Raw genomic sequence first — 18,968 nt, 5'->3', positions numbered from 1 at the left:
TTGCTTTTTGACACACGTTGACATATCTTTTTGAAATTGGATTTTGACAATTTTCTTTTATCTTTTAACTTCGAAAATCTGATTTTAATTATGAAAATGTCTTTAGAACTATTTATTTATCAAAATAAAATAATTAATTTCATAAACAATTAATTATTGGACTTTTCCAAAGGAATGAGCTCAAAATGCAATTAATTATCAAGAATAATTGATTAGGATTTAAAATAAGACTTTAACACTTTCGAAATAGTTTTGGGATGGTTGTTCGGACTACTCTACCCTTGAGTCGGACCAATTAAGATCGCGGTATGTTTCATCATTGGATCCTTAAATGGGGAGACACGGTTATGTGTCTACAGAAGTCCCCACTTTGATTGAGGTTTAAGAAATCGAAAGTCAAAGTATACGGTGTCGGGACGGAAAACAATTCTAAATGCTCTGCAGTTTAGAATTGATCTATATATGCCGCTCTCAAAGTTCTTATGTTGGATAATAACTGCAAGCAATTTGATTACCTGCAGAAGAAGATGTTAACAGATATGTGCAAACAACTTAGACAAAGCACATGATAATGCAATAATGCAAACTTAGACTTTCTAAGGATGCATGAGACGCTATGCAAGGAGCGAGTAAGGTTATGCAAAGTTAAGGAAGATGGCACATCATGCGAAGTCAGGGTTAGGCAAGACTAAGATGTATGAAACGAAATGCACCGGATATGTAGAGAGATAGAATGATCAGTAATAGATTGAATGATTTTCGAAAACCATTTTTAGTAAATAATTGGGGACCGTGAAGGAGGTCCGCAGATTACAAATTTTCGGGAGTTTGACTTGGAGGAGCCACCACATATACAGGGATCCCCCACTTTGGGTAAGCTTCTCTTGGATTAGGTACTATGAGTCTTGATTGGAATATAGTTGATATTGTCTTTAACTTCAAAGTTTTCATTGGGGATTCTTCTTTGGAAAGTTGATATAGGCAAAGTCAAATATCGTTAGAGACCATAGAATTGTCAGAGAATCCTCGGGAAAAAGGAGTGTTTGGAATAAAAATAGAAAGTTTGAATTTGTGACTTAAATAAACGTAGGTGGGAAAAGGCTTTGACGAGGCTAGGTTCAGACTTGTGTCCATGTCAGGATGTAGAAAGAATATGCTCCTAAATTCTTGACAGTCAAATCATTAGACCATGACTAATTTGTTTTATTGAAGCGGTCGAACCTCGAGATGAGGATTCCTATGTATCCTTACGAAATTAATTAGACATTTGTAGTTCTTGATCTGATTGATTTTTTTTCTTATGCCCTAACTTTTGCCTAGGTCGCGCTTTCGATTTACCTAGAGGGGTTGGACATACCTTGAAAAAGGAGTTAAGATTGATGAAAGATTGAAAGGTTTAAGGCTTGAGGTTTAGATGTAGGATCATAGATTTGGATTACATGGGATAAAGTTTTGATGGATTGAAGGATTTGACTGAGGGGTAGAACTTGTGTGCAAGCTGCATAGCTTGACTTTTTCTTTTGCCTCTGCCTTTTTTTTTTCTTTTTTAATCTTTTCTTTTTGCCCCATGCATTTTCTTTAGCTTTTGATTTTTTTTTTATCGCACCTTGAATTTTTTCAATTTTTTTGTTTTTGCCTGGCATTGATATATTTATGTAGTTAGGCTTGTACACAAGTAGACCTGGGCATGCGACGGGCGGGGCCGAACCCATGAGTGGCGAATTGTGCCGTGCAGGCTTGAAATTTTCAGATTTTGTCCACGACCCGGCCAAGGCCCACAGGCTTGCGGGCCGGGCTCGTGCATCCCGCGGGGTTGACCCGTATTTTATATATGTTGTTTTTTTTGGATTTTTGACAGTTTTAGACTAAAAAACAAAGAAAAGGGGCGTTCGTCCCGCGAGCCCGCCCACAAGCCACATAGGCGGGCTCGTATCGGGTCGGGCCTGAAATAAAATTTCTTGTCCGTGGTAGGCCCACGACCCACGTAGCAGAAGAATGTGCTCAAATAAAGTGTTGGCCCGACCCATGCCCACCTCTACACACAAGCTATCGGTTTAGGGTAGTGGAAGGTTTGAAGGTTATTTGTGAAGCTTTGATTTGAAAGGCTATTTGGCTAATGGAGATGATGGCTTATGGATGATGGAGAGAAGAGGGGATAACTCCCGATCCAAAGTATCTCCATTTTTTTTCTTTATTATTTTTATTTTCAGATTTTTTTTTAAATTAGTCAAGATCACCATGTGATTTAAGTTTCATCATTGAATTAGAAGCATAAATAAAACAATGTAAGACCAATGAAAAATCTATTATACTAAACATCTCATCCACTTATTTATATTCAACAATTGAACTTGAAAAACAAATTCTTCCACTTTATTTGAGCATAAGCTTTTTTCTGCTTTATATTTCCTTCTCTCAATACTATATTTGAATAATGATTAACGATAACTAAAAAAACCAACGTAACATTGATTTAAGAAAAATGTATTTAAAAAATAAAATTAATTAATAATATTTGTTCGAATCTAATTTTTTGTAACACTGATGAATAACTAATTAATATGCCACGAAAGAAAAAAAATGTTAGTAATCCTATATTTGATTAAAAGGTTCTCATAAGTCATACCTCCTTCAAAATCCTTTCCTAAATATTTTCCATGTCATAAAGATAGTTGATCACATAACACAATTAAATTGATGTTCACAATTGAATAAATATTCAAGCTCTGTGTATTTTTTTTAATCTTTCCTACTTTGGTTGTGTGCTTTTGTCATAGACTTCTTTGACATTAAATATATTTCATTACATATTAGTACAAATTATAACGATTGAATATTAAATAAAGTACTCATTAGACGAATCAAACAAGACCTCAAATGTCTACATATTTTCTTATATATTGAGAATAATTTAGAAGATTCTCTCTAATTGTAAATAGTGTCAATATTTCAAGTAAGAAAGATAAAAACATATCTCTATTATATAAAAGAAGAGGAAAAGCTATGGTGTTCCCTTATCAAATTACTTAAAAGCCCTCATAATTATTTTAAAACTTAAAATATACTCCTTAAAATTTTGAAAGTAACATTAATTCATTGATTCAAAGTCATACGACATCTACAATAAAAGTCAAAACTAAACAAATACATATCAAATGAAATAAATACAATTCTAATATGATAAAACCACGATCGTTGAGTAGATCTAACACTTCTGAAAACCCTTGTTTTTCACATCGCTGTCTGATCCAGCCTTCTGCAAGGAGGTCTATCGATCTTTTGTAGTTTTGAAGTAGAATCGGATTCAATTCAAGTGATTGTAAACGAATTCTTGACATCTGTTGCAACTCCGCACAAATTTTGATCAACAAATCAACATCTTGAAATATAGAAAAACTCAAAAAAAAAAATTCTCTAAACTCTCACATGAAGAGAGATAAAACCCAATATATGGGTAGACATAACCCAATATATGGGTAGAAAAACTCTCCATTAGAGAGAGACTAAGATTTATTGGAAACATAAACGTAAAAAGCTAGTAATAAAACTAGAAAAGGGGCTTACCACCGCCCAAAAGGGTGGTGGTAGCCCCTAGATTGAAAATTAGGGTTTTGTAGGAGAGGAGAGAGAAGAGAGAAAAAGGAGAAGAGAGGAGGCGTCAATTAAACTAGTCATACTCCTTAAAATTCACAACACATATTAAGTAACTTAACAAAAATAAAAGTATCCTTAAATTTTTTTTCTCCAAATCAATTCAAAAAGTCAAACTAATAGGAATTAGCTCACAAATATAAAAGGTATCTTACACACATGATTTGATTAAAATATTTGTAATAAACTTGAATTAGCAATAGCAATGAAGAAATAAAAAATAATCATCTCGAAAAAGATATAAATAAAATAAAATTCAAACTTAACAAATTAAAATATGCAGTGTTCTTATGTCTAATTTTTAAATGATATATTAATTTTAAGTGCATACTTTGTTTATCACATTGAAAAACAATTGCCAACTTATATAAAAAGTTTTCACCGCTAATGTATTGCATGCCCATAAAGTTAGTCATTTAAGAATAAAGAAGTCCGGCTAGAAAAAAATGTTGTCGCACGTATCGCGTACATAGAAAGCTAGTATAAGAATAACTGAAGTCATTACTCAAACTACAAGTCATATTATGACTTTCTTATTTGGTTGATGCCTTGTAGTGCACTCCTTGCAATCACACCCTCAAATTTTTTTCTCAGTACTCCAATCATCTTGTAACACTTTACCTAAAATCAAAGTTCATCGACTTGATCATTCTCTTTCACAAAATCAGGAAAGAAGAAAGATAATCATTTGAAAACTTGTTAAATTCATTTCACCGTTAATTTACGAAATTATTATTTTTATAATGTTATCAAAGATATCAACGGTATGTATCTTAAAATACGTAAAAAGGCAAATCTAAAAAGTATCAGGAGATGAAAATCTGTAGTCATATTGAATGGTAGGTTGTGAAAATTTGGCTGTAAAACTTGCAAGAAACTTCAGTCTAAAGTAGTTGACCATTAAGGCATATTGAAGTTTAGTGACTCATTTGACAAAGAATGAGACCCTCCCATCAAATCTTGATTCCATTTGAAAAATAATTATACCAATTTAATGCTTTTGTTAGATGGTCTCATATAAGAAAGATTAGGGATGTGGTTGTCCATCACCTATTAGTACTAACCACACCTCTCCAAACAAGGTTTTATATGTACTTAAGAATTCTCTATAAAATTATTATAGTACTAACTTTCTATGTCAAAAAAGGAAAAATAAATAAATAAAGGTATATATTTGGCCAACAAAGAAGAGGTGACTATTATTTGAAGGTTTGCATCACCAAAAGTAGTAAATAGACTCCACCTAATAGGGTCGTTCAAATCAAAGAGCTACTTCAGAACATGTTCATAACTCTGGAAAATCAATTTAAGTTCACAATATAATGAAAAATCGCTGAACCTACATTTCAGTTAATGACAGTTTCTGGGCTATAGTACTTCAATTACATACATTTGTAGACCAATATGCCAGAAGTACCTCTCAACTACGGAGTCTGCATCAAATAAAGGATATATACTTGAAATGTCAATTAGAAGCCTCATTAAGTGTTTGATCAGGCAAACTTGGTGCAAGCTCGAGAGAAACCGGGCAATGGTCGCTTCCACAGAAACCTGAAAATACAGTAAAAATTAATAGGAATCATATGCTTCATTTACATATTCTTTTCCTTGGAAAAAGCTTCACTTTTGTCTTCCTTTTCTATATTCTTTTCTATGATATGGTGTCAAAGAAAAAATCAGCCCCTCAAAACCCAGTTGCATATAACAAACTTTGTCTGCTGCTAGTTATCTCTTCGGTCACTTTCACAAAATGGATTATTTCTATTATGGGTTAGAATTAGAATGCATTTCTTGTAGAAGTTACACATCTACCTCGGCAATACTATGAAAGGCAATAACCAATATGAATACCGAAAAATTTCCACCATCTTATAAATTAGTTCACCTTTGAATTGATGTACAATAATTTCAGCTTTATTGAGTTGTATTCTTATAATAATCACCATGTAATCAGAGGCTTACAAGTTTAAAGACTTTTCAAGGACTATTGTGAGAACTCAGAATCTCAGATATCACATGGCATTATTAAGAGAATCCAATCTCCAGAATTGGAATTGTTATGCATTAATCTAAAAGTAGGATTCATTTAGAAAAAAGGTAAGAAAGTTGATTATTCATATTAATTTTTACTTGTAAAACAGAGCAGGAGATACCTTCCAATTCTATGCCATGTCCGTGCATCTTGCAGGAGACTATTTGGTCCCTAAGCTTTTCCGACACTAAAAAATAATCTATCCTCATCCTTTTACCTCGATACCTGCATTAGTTCATCAACATTTACTCAAAGGCTATTAAAGCAACAGGCACTGTAATGCAGGTACACACTGCCATTATTGCATGCAACCAGCATCTAGATTGTCTTGAAAACTTAGGTCTCTTACTTTCCAACCGGATTTCCGGACCATGAGAAGCCACACTCGATGTCCTCCTCCTTGTGTAGAAATCTGTATGCATCAATTAATTTTCCCCTATAGCATAATAATAAAACATATATTAGATCACTTTGATCAAGCATCCACAGTAGATCATGAATACACGAGCACACACAGAGGAGCCAAATTCTGAGAATCCAGCAGCGAAAAATATTATGGTTTAAGCATTATATAATGAGGCATTCACTCATCATTCCAAACCACGACAGACTCAACAAAAGAATAATAAGATAAAATCGAATCATTAGCAAAAAGAAAACACATCAAACATATGTTCTATTATTATGAGCTCTGCCACCTTTAAATGGCTCCATAATCCCATTTGTCCAGTCGAATGTTAATTATAATGGCATCATAAGCAAATTGAATTGACACTGATTCCAGAAGAGTCAACAATAGCACTTCCTAGGTTCTCTAAGAGATAGCAGTCATAGCACATCACTACACAACATCTAAACAGCACTAGAGGAGAAGTATCTTGAAAGAGGCATGGAATCTAAACAATTCTGTATCAACTCTTGGACTGCTCAGCTATGAGGAGACTATTTGATTGGCAAGTAATTCAAATTGGCAGAATATTCTGCATATGATCAATCAGCATATGATAACACAAATCAACCCCCGAATCGGACTTCTCTTATTTTTTATATTATAGCCTGAATTCTACTATATAATATACTCCCTCCGTTGTTTTAAATTGAGACACTTGCTTTTGCACATGGACCAAGGAAAAAGTACAAGAGGTTGAGAGAGAGAGGGAGTAAAATTAAGGGAGAAGTGAAACAGGTAGAGATGAGAATAAAAGTAAGAGAGAGATGGTGGGCCAACCTACCATATTAGGAAAAAGGTCAGATTTCCCAATCAAAATAAGACAACCCTAGATGATGTCCCGATGAAAACAAACAGAGGGAGTAGTAGATAGTATACAGCACATAACCGACATAATCTCCACATCAAGCTCACAAGAGCAATGAACATAAAGCCAAAGTCAAACACACAACTTACTCTCTCAATATGGTACCAAAACGTTTCCTTTCAGATATAGTGAACCCAGGTTGCCCACAATCCTGCCAAAGAGCAAGATGAGGACCAGGTTAGCAACACTCAAATATAGTTAAAGGCTTGAAGCACTAAAAAGAAAATCAGATTCTTGTTGTGTACACAGTCAATTTTATGCTTTGAGAACAAAAAGGAAGGAAAGAACATCAAGCTATCTCAAGCAAGTTTGAGTATTGCAGAAAGTCACAGCTATGTGCAATGCATGCTTCGAACTTAAAATGTTGGGTCACCTCTTTGTTCGGAGGAATATAACCATTCATTTTTGCTGCAGCAAAGAATTCTGGATGACTTACATCAATGTCTTCATGGCTGCAGAAATTCATGGGTAGTTAGTATATAAAGATGTTTTGGGAACAAATTCACTTTCACGGCTATTATTGTCTACTCCGGAAATAAGGTTGCCTATTTTCTATACACCTCTATTGTTCTTGGTCTCACAAGAAACACTTGAATAAAGCTATAGCATATATACAAAATTAGTTTAGAATCTCCACAAAAAGTGAGAGCATGATGTTTGACATAACACAAGTCATATTTCAGATCCCAAGTTAAGAAGTCCAAGATTTATGCAATGACTACCAATTCCATAAGATCCAACTTACTCCTTACTGCTGAAATCCTGAAACCAAGTTAACAGAGAAGAAGCCTCAATTTCTCATGCTATAGCTATATCCTATTGAAAATGAACGTACGATGTTAAATTTCATTAAGACACAAACTATACTACCAAAATTAAGACATGTGTAATGAATTATGAAAGCATATCATAAGCCTAATTGGGATACAAGCAGTTTTTGTGTAATCAGTGTTCGGCTGACTTTATCACTACTCCATGAGTCCACGTCACATTTAAAGATAAAACTCTTTGCGCCGTTTCTCTCTTAATACAGAATAGAACAAGCATCTAAGACCACAAATGAAACCATCAATCTAGCTAACCATACCAACTAGGAAACTGTATCAGACTATCAGTAGGAAAAGAAATGTAACATCTTTTTTCCATTGAAGCATGTAATCTAGAGAAGTACTAGAGCCTCCTCAGAAAACCATCTTACTCTTTGTATGTTCTGTTCACCTTTAAAAAACGTGTTTCAGGAAAAGTATAAGTTCAACAGCTACCCATATTCAATTCACAACTACAATCAGTTTTGATAAGTTCCAATAAATTCTAATATGTTGGAACTTGGAATAAGTTAATGGCCTTTGGAAACTAGGATTTCATTTGAAATTCTGGAAACGGATCAAATGACATGTTTGACAATCCCAAGAATATGGATTTGGAATTGGGCCAAAGCCATGCCATTTAAAAAATCAGTTCACTGTAAAGAATTTCAATTCAATCTGAACACAAGGAATATAAAATACTCAAAGCGTGAGTCTATCGTAACCTTCATTGATTTTGTTCGAGCTCCCTTCTTTCCTCCCCACCCCTCTCTCTCTCTCCTGAGTTTCTAATGGTCATACTCATATACCAGCTTGATTTTAATGGCTCCACAATTCTGCAACATCTTTCTTCTAGAATCTCTCTTGATATGTCATTTCCCTTCTTGGTTTCGTTTGCTCTATGCCTCTTATCTGTTTGGGTAGCTTTTTTTTTTTTATGGCAAATATCTCTCCAATATTTCAACAATTAATTGAAATTTTTCCTTTGTCTCATTGGCATAACTGCTCAACAAATTTCCTCAGGAAATGGATGATGATGGAATTGTGAAAATGAGTAATAAGGCTTCTTTGGGAAGCTAGCGCATAGAACAGAGATTACATTTTTTGTTGAATTAACGTTTTCTTTCTTATTGGTAAACTTATTGAATTAACTTTTTCTTTTTGATTGGTAAAACTTTATAGAAAAAACAACATTTTCCTTTTAGACCTCTATAGAAGCTCTCCTTGGAAATTCTAGTATCTTATTTGAAAGAATGTTTTCTTGGAAATTATAAGATATTAGAATTGAAATTTTAGTAACTCTCCAAACAATATGATGGAATTGAAATTCCAAAATTCATTGTAGTGTTTCCCAAACACTAGATATGGAATTGAAATTTCACAATTCAAATTCTAGATTTGATATCCATTATTTGAATCCAAATTTTAATGTTTTCCAAATTCTAGATTTGAAATTTCACAATTCACTAGATATAGAATGTTTTCTTGGAAATTCCATTATTTTAAATGAAATACAAGTTCCCAAACACTACCTAAAGACAATTTCAGATAAGCAAATTTCAAGAAACGTGAACACGCCCTATGGAAGGGTTGCTAAACTCATATACTTCTCCACCAGAAAATAAATATATATTGGTGTTTTAGGCTGTCCGCATATATGAATTGCATCTACCGATATCCAGATTTACTTCTCCGTTGACATATTGCTAGTTCTAGTTATAATAAATATAATAACGAAAAAAATTTTGGTCCAAAACAGTACTCAATAATGGCAATAACAGTATCGTGACACCAAAGGAGTTGACATGCAATTATTGAAAAACAACACTCTTTTTAGAGGCTAATGAGCCTGACAGCCCAGCAGGACTGGTTGGGAGAATGGAAAGTCAACAATGTCATGTATACATAGTTGACATGAAGAGATTGCAATATTCCTCTACTTTTCCCCTTCTTATCTCAACTCTATACACGAGACTTGTATTTTCTATTCCATCCCATATCGCACAACTTTCTTCATTTCTCAGCATACAACAGTGACTCCACACTTCCACCAAATAATCATGGCGATGTGTAGGTGTCTCGAGACGGTTGCTGCTCTATTTTGATACAAAGGTGTGAAAGGTAAAGGATTTCAGGTTTGCGGATCCTATGTACTTTACGACTTCCACCAGAATTCTAGACTGATGCCATCAGTTCATTTTCAATAAATAAGGTAATGTCTATTTCAAAATGTAAATCCAGTGACATAAGGTGCTAATAGTAGCTATCTCATTTCATGTACGATTGTTAGGTTGGTGAAATACACTAGTTATCCGATCCATATGTATTCAGCATGTTTTGGAGTTATCAGATAAATGTCCAGCATTTTGTGAAATCAACAGTCAAAAACGCAACAGAGTGCCACTTTTCCCAGATCTTAGGCTTGATAGAAGCACGCAAAATTGAAGTAATCTCCATTAAGATTCCATAGTGTAGGCAAGCCTGTTGAGTAGAGAGGTAATAGGACTGCCATTTTGCATGAGTATATAGTGGAGTGACTAGAAACACAAAAAAGATTGGAACCTAATCTGACCCCAACAGAAAAGGAAATAGCCTAAGCCAGGAGGAGCAGTTCTTAAACTCTTGTTAAGTAGCAATAAAATGAAAAGCTAGGACAGAGCATTCAAATTGGATTAGATAAACATAATATGTAATTCTTCATCATGTCATTGTTTTCCACAACTACGGTATTAATACCTTTAGAAACAAAAAAACAAAAAGGGTCTAAATAAAGGCAGATCCATTCATCAAATTGGGAATTAAGATATGTATATAAGGAAAGTTCAAATAATAATATCAAACAGGCACACATATGAACATGAACTGTTTAGTGGAAAATTACCTCACATTTAAATCACCAGACCAGATAAGTGGCTTATCAGATAACTGCAATACAAGCTCAAGCATCTTCTTATCCCATTTTCTTCTCCTTATAAATGAGGATTCCTCCTCCTTCCAGCCATTATTAGGCACATACGTATTCATAAAGCGCAAGGATTCAAATTCAGCCAGTATTAAGCGACCATCAGGTTCATGCTTTTTCACTACAGGAAGCATGAAAGTAAAATTTCAACTTGTGTCATAAATGACAAAATACAGAAATGACGTCGAATTATTAAATAACACAAAAGCAGTAGCCTCCTAGTTCCACTCTATAGTCTTCATCCAATGAGTTAAAAAGTCAGAAAAGGATCAGCAAATGCAGTCATAGCAGACATTATAGACCAAAAATGGAATGAAGCAAAATAGGGAAGAATGTTGTGGAACAAAGTAAGAGGGAAAATCTTTGTTAAATAAAAAAAGTATTCTCGAACTATATTAAGCACTAAATAGATTAATTTAAATTGGAATAAGAATGACATATAGTATTAGTATTTATGAAATAGTGAGCAGTTGAACACCTTTCAAGTTTGAACAATATTTACATATAATACTACTTTACCAAGCTTATGGAGATAAGTTTCTAGTGAAGTTAATTACTAGCACGAAATAGTCACCTAAGTACAACCAAAAAAACCTTTTGCATTCTTATCAAATAAGATTGACTGGATAAACAAACCTACTATTTTAACTACCTCACCATTTTCCTGTCAAAAAAAAAAAAAAAAAACTACCTCACCATTTCGCTACTATCAAGAGCATTAAACAGCATTTGAGAATTTAGGAAGTAAAGGTAGCTGGATGCCCTAAAAGAAACGGAAAAATTAGAAATGTTCCAAAAAATTTGGAGTGATTTTCATAAAAGAAACATACTTTTATGATGTTATCGTCACTGATGTAAATGTTCTCCTCACTGCATCAGGGAGGAGATTTGTGGGATGCAAGATACTAACGGTTACTCCAATAAGAGCTTTGGTTCAATATAGCAAAGCTAAGTTTGCTATTTTACCTGGATCAAGAAAGTTCGACATCATACTATCTCTTTTTCTATCTTTTTGTTAATAATTGTAGAATTATATCTGAAGGACCCCTAGAGAGTGTCAGTCATGTACAACAGGAGGGGTAAGGACAAAGAGGGTCAAGCCCTAAAGCTATCATACAGCAATATATCTACAAATTCAAGAAAAGTCAAGTGGCGGTCCAAGACTAAAACTTGACTCCCGCTATACAAAACATTGATACCGGGAATGTGGCACGTGGCCACGTCCCACGTTCCAGGGGACGCGTCCCGAAACACGGAACGTGGTACGTGATCTAGGGGTCCATCTGGTTTATCTTAGAGGCTGCGTTCCGCGTTCCCGTTTCCATACCACGTTCCGGAACGTTCTGCGTTCCATGTAACAATGATACAAAATTCTCAAAAGTTGGGACTTGAAACCTTAATGAGTGGAAGCTAAAACATCAAATATCTGATGAACTGTTTCCAAGTGCACCACCAAATTGCTAACAAAATCATCTTCCATACTCCGGCAAGCCAACCCTTTTTGTCCTTCTTTTCCAGGCAACAATATAGCTTCTCTCAAATAACAAGATTGGACCCAGCTCAACCTAAACAAGGGTACATATAAATGCCAAAGAGGGTGTAAAAAAGGACAAAAATGGATACAGTGCAACCTCATAGGGTTCACATAAGAAATGAATGTTTATTTATACCGAATAGAAAAGCAGAAGATGTTCTAGCCTTACAGGAGTGCATGAAACAACCATCCACAAAAACACAATAAAAAAAGAAGAGAGCCAGCTGCCAGCATCAAGGCCTACAAGATAAATGCTTCATGCTGCTTGTAGACACGAGTTAAAGTCCTAGACCATATTTACCAACCCGATTGCTGAGCATTATTGTCAGAAACTCACAATCACCAATCATGCAACTCCATATAATGGCGAGGCCATCTGATTTATAACCCAAGTGCACATTGAGTTGAGCCAGTTGACTGACAAAAAGCTTTTTCTTTGCAGCCAAAACTACATACACAGGCATGAGAATTGGTTGCCAAAAAAAAGCTACAAGCGTATGCCCAACGAGAGATAGCAATCTAGAGTGCCTATTGTTTTTAGTTAAACTACATCAAAATATCTATATATCTCCAACTCCTAGTCCTAGCGCTGTCATAGATCTCTTTGATATTGATGAAACTACTTTTAACGGAAATGCCATAATGACTATGTGGTCCACAGAGAGCAGTATTGAAAGAGTCAAAGCAAGATGAACCATTGGCAGGAACATCATAAAAGAAAATAATCAATCAAAAGCTTTAAGGAAGTCATCTAATTTCAAGTGAAACCTGCAGGATCCAGAGAGAAGGAGATCTTCTTCGGCTTGAAACATTTCTTCACTAACAATGCAGTCCCAGCATACTTGGAATCTGAAAGAGACCACCATACACGATAGTTTCCAAATGGAGGACTTGCAAGGGCACGCATCAACACCTGAATGATTTGTCACGAGAGCATTGAGAATCAGAACTAATACTGTATTCAATGTTCATATCTTATTACAACATTGAACACAGTATTAATCAGCTATGAAAAGGGAACATTTACCTTCTTTTCTTCACGTGAAGCATTTGTATCATCTTTCAGCTCTCCTTGGTTTTTAGGTGCACCCTTGGAACCAGCCGAAGGCATCCTTACTTCCTACCATGAATGAGCTACTTGTAACATGTTCTATGTAAAGATCTTGTAAGCAATTGATCCAACCAGTCAATAAAACAAACCACTCTGTAAGAATACTAGAAGATCCTCTTCATAGTTTTAATCTTTTTCATAGGTGAGATGATGTACATTTGACCCCCCCTACCTCATGTTATGCAGGAGCCCTGTTAGATTTATCGAGGTGATAGAACTCTACAAGAATATAGAGCAATAATGAATGAGGGCAAAAGTACAGTAGGGAGTACGATCATCCAGATTACAGGTCTCAAGTGTCATTTTAACGGGTCTCTAGTACCCTACCTAGCTTAATCTTTCTTAAATCTAGCATTATATCTTTCCATCAATGAAAACCTGTATCCCAAGCTCCATAAGAATATATGAGTATGGTCAAATTTCCCAAACCTACTGCTTCAATAACAAGTACAAAATTATTCAGATAATATAAGAGACTCCATAGGGTTTCATCCCTCCAAAGATCAAATATTTTTTGTTTCCAGAGAAACTCATCTTAGTTCTTGGTCATGTGTCATCCCTTACATTATGATCTGAGTAGGAACAACAAAAAAAGACGTTTTCCTCTTTAGCTACAAGCCTACAACTCATAAAACACAATGCTCTCATTTCTCCCCATTTTCTAAGCAAACACAAAGAACACACATTAACACAAAAATAAGTTGAACCAACAAAAATTTGCTACTAACATGCTAAAAAACCTCTCAAACAAAACCCTCTAAAAAATCAACAAATTATAGCATATCCAAGTAGCATTATAATTTATAACAGCACAGTGCGGCAGAATTCCAATTTTCTACAACAAGAAAAGACAATGCACATCATTATTATCAACCCACCCAAGTCAAAAAAAAAAAAAAAAAAAAAAAAAAGCAAAACCCACATACTAAAATTCCACTATAAACCCCAGAAATCCATAAATTGAAAATGCAAAAGTTAGCAAATTAAGCAAATACCCAGATGATAAAATAAGGCGATATTGAAGAAGAAGAGTTTGTTTTGTTTCACCTGTATAGCAATGATATCAGGATCAAGAGTAGAAACGAGGTTTGAGAATTCAGGCCAGTTGTTTTTGGCACGAAGAAGTAAACTATTAGCGTTCCATGTCAAGAATTTTAAGGGCTCTCTTCTATGGGCGTCCTCAGTTTGTGTGTCGTCTTCCTCATTGTCTGGTTTGGTTTTCTTGGAAGAGCCATCTTTTTGTATTGGTTGGAAAAATCGTTTCAGAGACATTACTGATGATTTTGGTGCTTCAACACTGAAATTTGCACTGTGCTTTAGCTACAATGCCGAATTTGGTTGTGTTAAGTTGTTAACGCTGGCTGCCCAATTAGCCTAGTAGAGTCATAGCCTCATAGGTATGTACTTGCTCATAACAACTAAAAAAAATTTTAAAAAAATTATTTCGCTCCTACTATTAGATGATCTTATTTTGACTTTTGATGAAGTATTATAAATTTATAACTTATTATATTTTAGGGTTGAGATGAATCGAATCATAAAAATATATTTTAGGGTTAGCCTATTGAAAGTCATGTTAGTAGATCAAAAGTCAAAATAATGATATTGATAATAGTGGATTAGAGTTAGGGGTTATGATTAGCCTTAGGTTTTTAGGATTTAGGGGTTTTAAGGTTAGCGTTGAGGGTTAATAATGGTAAAAATGTAAATAACGCAAACGATAACTTAATGTCCGTTAGAAAAAGAGCATCTAGTGAACGTTTTTCAAAACTCAGGGGTATATGGCGAATATTTGAAATATTGAGGGTATATGATAAATTTCGTGATTTGTCGAGATATTTGGTGAAAAAACCGTTATTAGTATCATCGTGAGTGTGTGTATATATATATATATAAAGAACATGGATCTGTGGGGCGGGTCTGGGTCTGAATCTATCAGACCTAGATCCGTTTATTTACACCCAAACCCAAATCTGATCTAGAGCCAATGGATCTCAAAATTCTAGGCCCGGACCCTTAAAAATGGGTAGGCGCCTGAGTCCATGCACACCCTTATCGTCATCGTTAGACGTAGTTTGTCGTGTTATAACTGTTTTCGTAGCTCTCATGTTTTCATTTGAAAAATCTTCCTTCAGACAGTTTCATAATTAAGAAGAATCTCAAATATAAGCAATTTTCATATAATAAGTCGATTATAAATGTTTTTAGAAATCCCAACTATAAGCGGTGTCTTCTCAGATTAATATCATATGATTGTTAACTTAAACTGATTCTTTTTAATGTTCACCTAGTTGTTTCTTCCTTTCTCACCTCATTTCCCTCTTTGCCTATCCAACTAGGGGTCAACAGATTATCATTTAACCTTCTAAATCTATTTTTTCATGTCACTCGTTCATTTAGGAAAGGCACCACCCATATTTAGACTATTATAGAATAAACCATAGCTAGAATTATCATGGAAAAATCGCCTACAATTTTGATTCTTTTAGTGGATTTATCTTTTTCTTTTGCCTCTTTTCTTGGGAATTATTGGATACTCAAAGCACTATAAAACAGTACATATTATTTTATCTTATTTTCTATCCATAATCCCGAGAAATTAGAACAAACTTTCTTCCTACATTCTACAATCTCTTTCGAATCCATCTTCATCAATGTCCTTGGTATCTTTTTGAAACCAAGTTTCTTGTAACTCGCGTCTTTACTACATAGATATATAAGTCCCAACAACTAAGTTGCCACTAAATATCCTTCATTTGATGCTTTTTCGAAAAATGCAATACCATCTTCTATCTTCGATTGAGTAAAAAAAGTATACCTATTAAAATCATATAAATATATGAATAAAACAATGTAAAATAGACCTGCAAAAACATCATATATCATTGTTTTATAATGTGTATTTCAAGGCCTATCAATTTATAAATATGTTGAAGAAAATATTGTAAAAAAGTTATCATTCCAACTCGAACAATAACCTCAAGGTTGTTGCATTCTAAACATCGTGTAAATAAAAAATCCATCTTATCAATGTGATCCCACGATACGCTTAGCAAGCTTTCTATTGATAACTTTTGTAGAACTTTGTCATCCTCACAAATAATATTGAGTGCCTTGCAACTATATCAAAAGAATGATTGTGTATAGACGTTATATATAAATAATTTAAAAACATATGAATAATTTGCTGAACATGTATCGTACCTTACTTTGCACCTAAATAAATCACTGATAGAATTACCTCCAACACGTGAAATAATATCACGACAATTTCTTTGGGAAGACGTTCTATTGTACATATATTTTGATATTGAGGTTTCATAGTAAGAATTAGCTCAGAGCTTTATAAAATTTCAAATCATGTAAGTTGTATAAATAACTTATTTATAAGTACAATAAATTTAGGCATCAAGAATACATTATATATATGTTTTTTTACGAAATATTACTAAACTTACCTATATTACATGATTTTTTGTACAATAAATCCATTTTCATAAGATTTGATTTTGTGAATGTTCATTTTCCTAAATAAAAATAAATCTTAATATATGCTAAATTATAAAGATGTGCAATTATAGTTATTTACCTTTTAAAACTTGTTAAATGTATATATTTTAACCAAAGATATGACTTATTCAAAATAAATTTGAAAAGACAAGTTTTAGTTGACAAGTTTTTTTTTTTACTTTTACTTGTTTCGAAAAATCCAAAAATTGCCTACTAATCAACTCTATTTTTAAACTATTTTATTACTTAATTCAAAAAAAATTCTTTTACCAAGCAAATAATTATTTTCCCCAAAAAAAAATAAACCTTTTTTACTACTTCATAAAATTAAATAAAAGTTACGTTATTGTTGTCGTCTATATGATGACTAAAAATAATTGATGGATGTGGTACGAAATTAAAAGAAACTTACATTTAGTAAACAATTGCTATCCATAATATATATTGATGATACAATATGGAGACAACACTTAAACAATATATTAATGAAAAAATAAAAATCTAATTATAATTATGACATACTCCCTCCGTTTTCTAAAGATCTTCCTTGTTACTGTTACTACAAATACCAATGAGAATCAATTTGTATGGGTGTGGGGTGGGTAAAGTATGAGAGAGAAAGGGATTAAGATAAATAAATAAATAAAAAGGGGTTAAAGTAGGAGAGAGAAATGAAATAAAATTGAATTAATAATGTGATGGTGGGCCATATGATAGGGACATGAGAGGGTAAAAAGGGGAAAAAATCCAAATAAGAGATAAAGTAAAAGAGGAAAGATTTTTTGGAAACGCACTTAAACGGAAAGATGAAAGATTTTTAGGAAAAGGATGGAGTAAATGATAGGAAGAACACAAGTTCTCGATTACATTTGCAAGCATTACATACTATGCTAGGTTCATCTGAAACTTCATAATAGTAATCATAACCTTTCCAAAGGTTCCTTTTGACCTCACATTTTATCTTATTATCCCATAAAAATAAATCCGATTGTATAGTAATTTTATTTTCTATCCACATAGTCAAAAAATTATAGCGAATTTTCTTCCGACATTCTACACTCCCTTCCAATGCCATCTTAATTAGAGTATTTGGTATTATTTTAAATGACCTGAACGGAATAATGTTAATACCATACTTTTCTCATCAAAAAAATATATTCGTTGTCCATTTAGCCACAAAAAATAGGGTGACCGATTTTAATGGATTGATTTATTGTGTATGAAATAGGTATTAGTACAATGAAATATATAGGATATTTATAGTGCTAGAATTAGAATTTTCATGATATATGATTCGATTTTATAACATAATACTAAAAGAATCAATTATAACAATACTTGTTTGCAAGAATCACTCAAATACCTAAAATAAAAATATTGTCATAAATAAAAATTTCCAATTACACAGTAACATGTTACCTTATATATTTTAAAATAATAAAGTCGAATCCTTTAAACGAAAATTGTCTTTTAAATTTTAAAAATGTATACTTTTGAGAAGAATAGTTTTTTGGGGGGTTTTATTTGGCACGATTTTTTTAGTCTGATAAATATTGGTATAGTAATTAAATAGTCTGTCTAAAATTTGAATAGTAACTACAAAAATATAAACAAATAATAACAAACATATATTAAACACAAATAAATTTCTATAAAAGTACCATAATATCTTACATTAAAACTAAGCGATTAATACAAACAACACAATGAAATGATGCACTTCAACAACATCAAAGAGTACGAATTTGGAAAAAGCCATGATGAAAAAAAAAAAACAACTTCAACTAAACATAACAACTTGAACTAAAAAAAACAACTTGAACTTATATAAATCCTTCACCATGACCGATGACTAATACTAACAACAAACATTAGATTTTGTTAGTTATTTCTACATTAGAGTTTCCATAAACTCAACCGTATACTTTGCTTTTTTTGTGGCAACTTCAATTTGATTATGAAATTGAATAATCATACCAATGTAACCCATAGTTTCCATCCCTTCTTCTTCTAGTTTGTCAAATGCTTGAAGAGATTTGACAATCT

At 33.3% G+C, this 18,968-nt stretch overlaps 1 protein-coding gene across 2 annotated transcripts; it reads right to left on the bottom strand.

Annotated features, from left to right (window-relative positions):
• Positions 1-3,062: 3,062 nt before the first annotated feature.
• Positions 3,063-14,804, bottom strand: LOC104908542 (DNA-(apurinic or apyrimidinic site) endonuclease). 2 transcript variants are annotated; one of them, XM_057396312.1, is made up of 10 exons: positions 14,460-14,804; positions 13,329-13,421; positions 13,070-13,214; positions 10,687-10,888; positions 7,373-7,451; positions 7,089-7,150; positions 6,033-6,119; positions 5,805-5,908; positions 5,069-5,202; positions 3,063-3,338 (listed from the first exon to the last, which is right to left on the bottom strand). In XM_057396312.1, the coding sequence occupies exons 1-9, from the start codon at positions 14,682-14,684 to the stop codon at positions 5,117-5,119; spliced, it is 1,083 nt and encodes a 360-aa protein (XP_057252295.1). In that variant the 5' UTR covers positions 14,685-14,804; the 3' UTR covers positions 3,063-3,338; positions 5,069-5,116. The 2 variants fall into 2 exon arrangements, with proteins under 2 accessions (XP_057252295.1, XP_010695959.1); XM_010697657.4 differs by lacking the exon at positions 3,063-3,338 and having other exon boundaries at positions 4,907-5,202.
• Between the last annotated feature and the right edge of the window lie 4,164 nt (positions 14,805-18,968).

Source organism: Beta vulgaris, chromosome 7, assembly GCF_026745355.1.
Source record: "Beta vulgaris subsp. vulgaris cultivar EL10 chromosome 7, EL10.2, whole genome shotgun sequence".
Taxonomy (NCBI): domain Eukaryota; kingdom Viridiplantae; phylum Streptophyta; class Magnoliopsida; order Caryophyllales; family Amaranthaceae; genus Beta; species Beta vulgaris.
The sequence above is the reverse complement of the archived record's forward strand: the minus strand, read 5'-3'. Positions and strand labels throughout refer to the sequence as shown.